General features: G+C 51.0%; 1 protein-coding gene across 1 annotated transcript in view; it reads left to right on the top strand.

The window, feature by feature from the left end:
• Positions 1-4759: 4759 nt before the first annotated feature.
• CUNH4orf50 (chromosome unknown C4orf50 homolog) overlaps positions 4760-10952 on the top strand; it is a 50375-nt gene continuing 44182 nt past the window's right edge. The window contains exons 1-2 of the mRNA XM_027104040.1: positions 4760-5143; positions 9738-9876. Of these exons, the coding sequence (XP_026959841.1) occupies positions 4848-5143; positions 9738-9876 (435 nt within the window). The 5' untranslated portion in view covers positions 4760-4847. The remainder of the gene's footprint in view (positions 5144-9737; positions 9877-10952) is intronic.

The following is a 10952-nucleotide window of genomic DNA, read 5'->3' as shown; positions in this document are numbered from 1 at the left end:
ATGTGGAACCATGCAGCAACTGAAAATGAAAAGCACGTCTGCTTTCTCTGGGGCCAGAGAAACACAGAGAAGCCTTGCTTTGCTAACTTAGTGGCAGAAGTCCAGGAGGTGTGCAAGGTCTCTGGGAAGCTAGTCCCACAGCACAGAGTGTCCATCCCTCCCTGCTGCAGGAGTGTGGGCCTCATGCCCTACTGCCCCGCGCTTCTGTCTTCTCAGCTCTCCCACTCGGACAACAGGATGCCAATGGCAGTGGCTTTGAAGTCAGACCCATCCAGGTCCACTCCTAGACCAGCCACTCCCCTGCAGTGGACACTGGCAAAGTACTTGCCACTCAGAGTCTTAATTTCTTCATCTGTGGAATGGTGGGTGATAGTTCCCACATAGCACCTCACAAGAGGTCTTCTTTGGGCACAGCTAGACAGTTAGACCCAAAGACTCTCCGATACTGGCAGGAGATGCAGCAGGCAGCATCTGATGCACCCCTGTGGAAGTCGTCCTCCAAGGAGACCATACGGCCCACAGGGGACCAGGGGCCAGTCTCTTTGGCCCCCAGGAGACAGTTCAGGTGCGAGCGAGTGAGGCTCATACAGGCAGGTGCAGGGAGCCAACAACGAGTCGGCATTTCTTGTGACGGTCCCAGGCATCGCTTCCAAGGTTCCTGCCAGGGACAGGCCCAGTCACAAGAGCCACAGGGGGCCTCCGAGTTCTGGCAGCCCACCAGGTGCGTACTCGTGTACTCATACGTCATCCTCTGCCCTCTGCGCCCAGATGAGACACACAGCTCAGAGCTGCCGTTGTGCTTGTCACCTAGTAATGCAACTGACCTTCTGCCCAGATGAGGTTTCCAGGTGCTAGAGCTACAGACACAACGGAACCCAAGTCAGTTTCTCACACAGAAAGGAGAAGGGTTGGGTCCACCCTTTACCACCAGCCTCCTCACAGATCTACTTGGGGGGTGAAGGGAGAGCCCAGGTCAAGTTCCTGACACAGGGACGCCATGCTATGCCACTTAAATGTGCTGTTTCCCACTCCCCTCACATCTCACCCCTCCCCTCCCCTCACACCTCATACTTCATTCCTCCCCTCCCCTCACTCCCCCGCCCCCCCCCATCATATCCCTCAGTCCTCTACAGGCAGTGGAAACCAGTGAGGGGCAGGGTAGAAAAGTCCAGGGGGCAGACCGTGCCCCGCCGCCACCGTCTGGCAGCGGTGTGGGCCCGGAGACCAGCCCTGCGGGTGACCAGCCATCCGGTTTGCCCAGGTCAGGACTTCCAGTTCTAAATGGGGAAGTCCCGGGCACACTGGGCACTTTCCCCCCCGCTGCACGTACTGAGTTGGAGTCGGGTGAAATGCAACAGGCGGGCGTGTGCGGGAGCTGAAGCTTCTAGAGTCTGCTCACCCTAGAGGTCCCAGGCACACTGACTCGGTGCCCAGGGCCCTGTGGGCGGAGGGTGGGGCGGGGCTGGAGGGGGCGGGGGCGGGGGGAGGGTGGTGGCACCGCAGATGCACTGCGCACGCGCAGGCCCTGGTCACCTGGAGAGCTGGACTCTGCGATTTAGCGCCCACTCAGCACCTTTCTCGGTGAATTCATCATTCTCTCTCCTTCCATTGGCCAGCCCTCCTTCCCTCTTTCTGGATTCTCGCGTTCCGCAGTTGAGCCTCAGGGTCCGGGTCTCCTGCTCTCCCCTCACCTTCCAGAACCTGCTTGTGAAGAGCTGATAAGCGGGAATCCCACCTGCTGCTTCCAGTACAGAAAAGCACGTTTGTTTCTCTTTTCTCACATTTAACCAGGACCTGATAGAGGCCTGCCAAATTGGGGATCCCAACCAGCCGATTTGGGGTGCCCTCCAGGTTGTCTGAGAAGCCTTGGGGACTCCTGAAGATCCCTCACTGTGACCCTGGTTCCAGCTGAGGGGCAGAGCTGCCGGTCTCCGGAAGCCTGGCCCCCTCCCCACCATCTCTCTGGGGCTGCCATTTCATCTGAAGTGGGGACCCCTGCGTCCTGCCCTCAGCCAAGCTCTGTGTCCTTCCTGTGGTCGCCGTCCGCCTTGGGGAACCTCACTCAGGCTGCGAACGATGCAGGGCCACGTCCTTACAGCAGTTCCACGGCCATCTGTCCCCTTTCCTCAGGTCTCCAGCCCTGAGAAGCCCGCAGGGGTGAAAATGCACGGGCAAGCCGCGCTCCTGTCCTTCTCCCTCAGACACAGATGGTTCATTCCAAATGAAGCCCGCAGTCTTAGTCATTTATCCAAGAAAGGTCTGAAGACACTTCCCCAGGCAGAGGCCCTGGGGCTCAAATGCCCTTTACCTGTCCCGGCTGCACCTTTCCTCCAGGCTGCTCCCCTAAGAAAGGTCTAGAATACCTGCTTCCTCCTCCTTGCAGGCCTGGCACATGATTTTTCAGGTGGTCACTTGGCCCCCGTCGGCTATCAATTAATCCTTCTGCTCGAGGATGCTCCTGGCAGCTAAGGTCCCTGCGGGCTCGCTGTGCCAGGCAGAGCACCAGGCACTTGAGAGCTAAGTGACTCGTGCAACAGCAGGGAGGGGACTGCTGTTCATCTCATTTTGCAGGGAGCTGGGTTAAGTGCCTAGATCTTGGCGCATAAGAGGCAGAGCTGGGCACAGCCCAGGCAGGCGATCTGAACTACATGTTGCTTCTGCCTGTCACGCACCGCCTGCACGCTGCATTCACTGTGTGCCCGGCGCTGTGCACTGCCTACCCTACAGCCACTAATTTATGCCTAAACAGCTCTTGATATGGGTACTATTTTCACTACCCACGCCCACCTTTTATGAGAAGTTAAGTGATTTGTCCAAGATTCCATCTAAGAAACACCGGAGATCTGAGTTGCCCCACTGCGCCCCCTCTTGGCCGATACCCCGCCCTGCTGCCTCTGACCGCTCCTTGTCTATTGCAAGCCCCCTGCGCCACCCTACACAGCCACTTTTGAGGAAGTAGATTTTAATTTTTTTCCTTTGCATTATGGCTTATTACAGGGTATTGAATATAGTTCCCTGTAGTCTATAATAGGACCTCGTTGGGTTTAAAAAAATCTTTTTCCCATTATGGTTGGGAAATACACTCTAAAACAAAATTTTCTCCCGACCGAGACAACCTCTCCACTAAGGTAGACAAGAAAGAAAACAATTTTATTATCGAAAGAGCATCAAACCAGAATGTGATGTGCATCACAGACAATCCGCTAAGAGATTTGCAAAGACAGAAAAGAATCTCACTTCTTGTTAGCCAAGGAGATACAGCCCAATTCGTACAGGTCCTCGGGATAAACAATAATTTGTTGTCACATAAGAGAACTTGGCAGCACTATTTATTACATATAGGTCACCCTAAATCCACCTGGCCATTGGAGTGACCCTCTGTGTTTGTTCATTTGTTTCGTACAAAGAAAAGTGGAATTTCTCCTATCTCTGTGACAGGAGGTGGTTTTGCAACTTGGAGCCGGGAGACCAGGAAGTTAGGCTCCGACCCTCCCACAGGAACCGGGAGACAGGGTTCTATTTTCCTTGGGTGTTTGCATGCCAAAGAGATGGCTCCCAGGATCTTCAGAAACACGTTCCTGGGTCAGAAAAGCAGCAAAGGGCCTATATAGCTTTTAAAAGAATCAACATATATTTCAAAGAGATGAAGAAAGAACGACAAGTTTTCTAAAGTAGGAGCTCTCAGAAAAGGGTGGGGGAAGTCTCTTCCATCATTCTTCACAGGGAGGGTTAAGTCCTGTAGTTTAAGTTTCTATTTATTCCTGCACCACTCTGCATCAGGCCTATTTATTGCACTCTTCCCTGGCCAGCTCCTTCCGTTCTCACCTCCTGCACCCCCCGCGGTACCCCATCCTCAGAGATCTGACCAGGACCCTCCTTGGCTCTAAACACTCCAGGGACCCCCTCACTTCCCACACAGAGATGCCAGGTCCTGGAGTCCAAGGCCCACAGGGTTATGGCTCCAAGTCACCTTCTGTCCTGGGTCCTCACTTCCCCCTCAGGGTGTGCACTGGGCCAGCCACACCCGACCACTCCCACTCCCTTCACCTGTCCTGACTCTGTCCTTGGGCTATGGTCCTGAGACTCCCTCCGCCTGGAGGAGCCTTCTTCCCACCTCTGCCATCTGCGATGGGTCATCCCTTGGCCACCTATACAGCCTCAGTCTCCTCCACAGCAGGATGTGTTTCCTCCTGTTCGGTGTCTGGGTTCATCCCTTACCCCTTGAGTTTTGGAGTCAGACTTGGATTTGAATCCTGACTCTGCCACTGCCCATCTGTGGGGCCTGGCCAACTCCCCCAGCTTCCAGAGCCTCTGCTTCAGCATTTGTAAAATGGTTATGAAAATGCCCATCTCCTGGGGTTTCCAGGAGAATCGGACTAGGTAAGGTGAGATGACCCAGTGCAGTGCTAGTTTCCCTTCCCCTTCCCCTAGTAAACTCCAAGCCTGTGATAAATGTTTGCTGGACTCAGAAAGGAGGTTTAGAACTTCATGTATTACCTGGTGAAAACTTGAGCTTCACTGCTGAGAATTTATAACATTCTGATGGTCCTGCCTAGAAATCTTATTTTCGCTCTTTGTACACATTATTAAGTTTTCAATTCCAAGTGGCTTTTCTGCTTTGGGTGACTGCCGGCATGCTGGCTTGTAAAACGAGAGGCTTTCATTCATATTGTATGACATTTCTGCAGGTGTAACCCAAGTCCCCCACTCATAAATAATCCACCTGTTCTTGCCCTCCTCAAAGGGTATTTTCCTGCACAATCTGAAGGCACCGCAGCCACCTTGAAATCTACAGAAAGTCCATGTTGCAGATTCACTTAATTGTATTAAGTCTTGGCCCATGAACTATGTCTGGGATGGAGCCGACAGCTAAAGGACGGACTGAAAAAAGTTTCAGCTACGTTGTCAGAGCCCCCAGCAGCGATGGGTTTGATATAATGAACGTCGATGTGAAGATCGACACGTCCTGGATCTTCCAGGATGTAGAGGAGACTGGTGAGGAGCCGGGATGTCTTCCAGAAGAAGCAGCTAGAAGCCCAGACATGGACACGGGAACACTCAGGAAGCAACTGGAATCCTCAGAACAGAAGCTGTTGGTAGCTGTGGACAAGTACGTGATGTCGGAGTCTGGGCTGAGGAGCAGGTAAATATACCCCTTGGACCTCTTCTTTGTGTATGTATGAATCCTGGGGCATCCTAATTGTGTCAGGATGGAGTGTTGAATCATTTCTGTGACTGAGGATGCAGGCAAAACAGTCAGTGTTCCATAACCCGCCACAGCAGTCCCTGCTCCTTCTCTGTCTTCCCCTTCCTCTGCTCCGTATCATAGGGGCTGAGCCTATTTCCCAGGCTCCCTCGCTCACTGACTTCCATCTGGGTCCAGCCAATGGGAGACGCTGAAGGGAGGACGACGGGAGAAGCCAGGGTATTCTCCCCTTCTCTTCTGCTCTGGGTGACGTTTCTCACTATGGCTGCCATTCAGTCATGCTTTCGGCTTCCTCTGTGGTCCTGCTTCTGGGCCCCAGTATCATCACCTCCTCCCTGTCTATCCCTCCAGCCCCAGGGGCAGAAGTGGCTCCCAGCAGCTGCTAACCTCTGGGTTGCCTGTCATCTCTGTCTGGCCTTTCGTCTCTTCCATCCCTATGTTTGTTTGATTCTCGCTGCTGAACCTTCTGGTGTAGGCTCTATTTTCCTGATGGAACCGACATGGTCCAGAGGTGGGGCATTTGAATCCAGGTCTTTCTCCAAAGCCCATGCTCTGTTTTGATACCTAGGCCAGTAGAATGAGCTGGGGTCTTGCATACATATCAAAGGAGAAACAAGCATGGAAATGCAGTATGGTTATGGCTGGGGTCTGACAGGTTTACCAATATGCCAACAGCCAAGTGTCTTAAATTTGTCTGACTTCACGCTTTTGGTGTGTTTTCCTTCATTTTAGTAAGGGCAAGTCAGTAAATGTGTATTTACATGATCTTTACTTTTTCTCCTCTTTGTAAAACTTTTCACGTGAAAAAATTCACATATGAGAAAAATTATTCTGTCACCTTCAGTATCAGTCTATGTGATTGTCCATTCACTCATTCATCCATTTATTCATTCATTCCCTCATTCATTCACTCATTCTACAACGTGCACTCAGCCCTCGGGAATCACATACTGTTTTTGTATGAGTCTGCTGGGGCTGCCATAACAAAGTACCACAGACTGGGGGGCTTAAACTGGGGGGCTTAAACAAAGCACCACAGACTGGGGGGCTTAAACTGGGGGTCTCGAACAAAGCACCACAGACTGGGGGGCTTTATTTTCTCATAGTCCTGGTGGATGGAACTAAAAGATCAAAGTGTGGACAAGGTTGTTTCCTTCTGAGACCTCTCTCCTTGGCTTGGTGATGTCTGCCTTCTCTCTGTGTCTTCCTGTGGTCTTCCTTCTGTGCGTGTCTGTGTCCTAATCTCCTCTTCTTATAAGGACACCAGTCATAGTGGATCAGGGCCCACCCTAATGACCTCATTTTAACTAAATTACCCCTTTAAAAACCCTATCTCCAAATACAGTCACATTCTGAGGTACTAGGGTTAGCTAACTTCAACATATGAATTTGGGAGGACATATTCAGCCCAGAACATGAGTTCTAGGGGTTGAGAGCTGGAAAGGCAGGGCCCCAGCCCTGGAGAGATAGAAGTATAGCTCACGCAAGGTTGTACATGGCAGTGAAAACCAGATGGTCACAAGGCCTGGGAAAGATGGGTGGGAAACCTCTGCCAGAGGAGACCCCTCTATGTGAGGGAGAGACAGGCAGCCTGGAGGCACCATGAGTGGCGGAGAGGAGGGGCCTCTGTGGCTGGGGCCTGGGGTGAAGCCATCCTGGAGGCGGTGTCCTGGACCTAGCCTGTGGGGAAATGTGGGCTGTGTCCTTAGTTCTCTGAAGGTGGGATGCACCATCCTGTAGAAGCAGGGCTTCGGGAGGGGAGGCCCGATCTGCAGCAGGGGTTGGGAGAAAAAAGAGTTAAGGCTTACCAAGTGCCCTGGTGCAGGGCACAGGGCTGACCTCCCCCCACTATGCCTCCATCGCTGCTCCCTTGAACCCTGTGGCACATAGAGTGATATGATCCCCTTTTCCAGATGAGGAAACTGAGGCTCAGTGGATGAAATACATTACTCAGTGTCACGGAGAGCTGAAGCCAGGGTCTGAATGCACAACTGTGAATATAGATTTCAGGCTAATTTCACCATGGGTTTGCTCTAAGTAGGGGATAGTAAAAGATTGATAATGTACATTGGATTTCACTTCAGTTAAAGAGTTAATATTTAAAAGTATTTATTGCAAAACTAATGCAACCACGATGTTAGAAATTTGAGAACGAGAACCCCACTCCCACCTCCGTAACACTATCATTGCTGCAAATTCATTTACAATCTAAATGCAACAAAATTAATAATAGCTGAACACTTGTTGAGTGTTTCCTCTGGGCTAGGCACTATTTACATGCTTGACGCGTATTAACAGACTTAATCCCTAAAAATAAATTACTAGAAATGAAGTAATAGCAATATCTTCAATTTCTAGATGGGGAAATTAAGGTGCTGGCTTAAGTAACTTCTCCGTGGTCACACACCCGGCTACATGCGGGCGCTGGGACCACCCAGGCTGCCTGCCCGATTTATCCTGGGGGATATTCCCTGATGGAGTCTCCCAGTTCCGTAGCACTCTTTGCAGCTCTACACTGTAATATGTATATTTTTAACTTGTCATTAATCAGTGGAAAATGGTACTTCATTGTCTAGTTCCTGTTTATGTGTGTATATGTTTCCTATGGCTGCTAAAACAAGTTACTGCAAACGTGCTGCCTTCAAACAACACACATTCATTGCCTTTCAGCTCTGGAGGCAGAAGTCCTAAAGCAGTCTCACTGGGCTACAGTCATGGTGTCCGCAGGGCTGTGCTCTCTCCAGAAGCTGTAGGGGAAACCTGTGTCTGCCTTTTCCAGCATCTATAGCTGCATTCCTTGGCTTCTAGCCCCTCCCCGTCTTCAAGCCAGCAGGGTAGCATCTTGCTTCAGTGGTCACATGGCCTCCCCTTCTGCCTCCCTCTCATGAGGACAGTCGTAATTGCGGTTAAACCCACCCAGATAATCCAGGATAATCTCTCCGTCTCAAACTCCTTAACTGAATCACATCTGCAGTCTCTTTTGCATCTTAAGGTAACATTCATTAAGTTTTGGGAAGCAGGGCATGGATATATTTGGGGGCTCTTCTTCAGCCTGCCACCATGAAAGTAGTCATTTTCTGCCTAGTTTAAGTATAGGGATAATACCAGAATTAAATATTGTCCCAGATTTAACGTTTCAGATTGGTCTCAAAAACTAAAAAGTTAAACTTTTCTTTTCCCATTCAGATATCACCACGTTTTATAATCAATCAGAAGGCACTCCACCCAAGCCTCTGACTGATGAATGTGCGGCCACTCCTCTGGTTCATTTTGGAAGGAACTTAATTTTAATCTACACAAGAGGGCCCCCTCCCTTCTGTCACTTTAAAGACCCTCCCCCAGGGCCTCAAAACTAGAGCAGGAGAGGGGACTCTTGGCCTATTATTAATAAGAGTGACTCACTTTATTTAATCTTCACAATAACCCTCTGAGCAAGGCGCAATTACCTGTTTTACGGATGAAGATACTGAGGGTCATAGTGGTGAATGAGCCCAGTTAAGGCCTCATGGCAGGTAAGTGGCAGAGCCAGGAGGCAAAGCTAAGTCCTCACCCAGGGAAGCAGAGTCTGTCCTGGATGAGCAGGTCACCTGGTGTGGAGCTGGGTAAAGGAGTGAGACTGTGCAGAGCTTGTCCATGTAGGCTGAGAATGCACTTGCCACGTGTTTCATGGTCTTCTATTATAGAAGTAAGATTGGCACATTGAGGGGACTTGGATACTAGGTACGAGCAGGAGACAGACAAGTGAGTCTATGTGGCTTCTCCGCTCCTCATGGGACCACTAGGCAGATGTTCCTTCTGGCTTCCCTCCATTCACATGTGCTCCTCCTTTCTATGTAGCTGAGGTCAGGGTTCACTTCCAGCCTGGGTATTACTTTGCATATTGCACAACTTCAGCACTTTCTGAAGTGCTGAAGACTTCAGGTGGCTTAGCCATCCCTAACTGGTAGGTCATTTCCAACGTCTCACTTTTGTAATCCAGAGATTAATTTTTTTAATTGCAGAAACCTTTTTTCTGCATTTCAGTCATTTCCTTAGAAAAGATGTGCAATAATTTAGCTTAAATGGGAGGCAACAGAGCACAGGGTTAAAGCATGAGTTTGGGAGCCATGCAGCCTGGACTCTATAATGCTCTGTGACCTTGGGCAAGTTGCCCGGCCTCTCTGATCCTGTTTTCTCATGTGCGAAGTAGGGGGAAGGGAATCCACCTGTAAGGATTAATTGAGACAATGCAGATGTATGGTTCCGATGTTTGGTTCAGTCCTTTTTCATTGGTATGACCTGAACTGGGGATTACTGGTTTAGGGATGAGAACGTTGTTAAGATTCCCAGTGACTTACTATTCAAAAGAGGTCTCTGAAGTATTTTAGATCATCTTCAAAAAGATAGGTATGAATGTTTTACAAAATGTCATTTTGTCAGAATATCAAATTGGCCAAATAACAGAAGAAAAAAAGAAGATCCTGGTGTCTGTGAAAAGCTTAGGCCGCGCTTACCGCATCCTGAGTAAGCGCCTTACTGCTTCAATGCGCAGAATTCAGGAGCTGGAGCTGTCGGAGAGGAAACTCCTCCAGAAGGTGGACCAGCTAAGCGCCCTCGTGTTCCAGGAGAGAAGTGCCTCTCTCCGGGCCCAGGAGCAGCTGGACGCGCTGCAGGGGGAGCTCGCCAGCCAGGTACCGAGTCCCTCCTCCTTCTTTCCAGTACTTGTTTCTTGTCCCAGCAGAGTCACCCCATAGGTTTGGATGTGGTAGCAGCTGCCCTTGAACATAGACTGTGGGGCGGGCCTGGAGAGCCTAGCCAGGAGGGGTAAGAGAGGTCCCAATTCTAACAGTGCAGGCAGGAGCCGCTGGACCTGGGCAAGGTCACGTGGCCTCCCTGGGCCTCGGCTGCCCCATCTGTAAAACGGGGCTCCCATCCTGTCCTGCCTGCCTCATAGGGCTCTGGCTGGGATCCACTGGGTGGCATACGGGGGCTGTGCACTTGCTGGGAGCTCTGGCCAGAGGTTCCTTTCTGTGGACTTGGTGCCTGTCAGGGGAGCCGGCTCTGGCCTAAGGACAAGGAGAGGACTGATGCGGGTTCTCTGCCCTCAGGAGCTGGGTTGCGGGCAGGGACACAGATGGGAAACAAGTAACTCCAAAGCTGGATGCTGGGAGCCATGGGGAATGTGGTGTGTGGTGGGGAGACAGAGTTGGTGAGGCAAGAACGTTGCAGGGAGGACAGGTCACCAGGGCCCTGGCATGACCCAAATTCTGGAGGCAAGGGGGAGCAGGACTTAGGGGGACCTTAGCAGGAGAGGCTCATAGTCAGGGTTTTTGGGGATATCACTCTAACTGCATGGGAGAGAGAGGCGGCAGGGGCAGGGGGCAAGTTAGAGCGTGATTGGAGAGGGAGTGGGTGGTTAAGAGGATAGGCTCTGGAAGCAGATGCCTGGAGCCAAACCCTGGCTCTGCTACTCATGAGCTGTGTGATCTAGGCCAAATGACTTAACCTCTCTGGACCTCAGTTTCCTCATCTGTGAAATGGGAATGATACAGTACCAACCCTGTTCAATTGTTGTGTGGGTAAAGGAAGGTAATACGTGTAAAACACTCACAACAGTAGGCATTTGAACAGCCCTAGCTGCCTCTGTAATTACTAGTCTTTACTGAAATATTCCAGGGGAGAGATGACGAAGGCTGGAGGGAAGAGACTTGGCAGGCAGAGACCCAAAGATCCCGAGAGGCATCGGTTTCAGTAAATTGCTACTCAG

This window comes from Aethalodelphis obliquidens, unplaced genomic scaffold (genome assembly GCF_003676395.1).
Source record: "Aethalodelphis obliquidens isolate GAN/ISIS:26980383/991018 unplaced genomic scaffold, ASM367639v1 scaffold6, whole genome shotgun sequence".
Lineage (NCBI taxonomy): Eukaryota > Metazoa > Chordata > Mammalia > Artiodactyla > Delphinidae > Aethalodelphis > Aethalodelphis obliquidens.
This window is presented reverse-complemented; position numbering and strand designations above follow the sequence as displayed.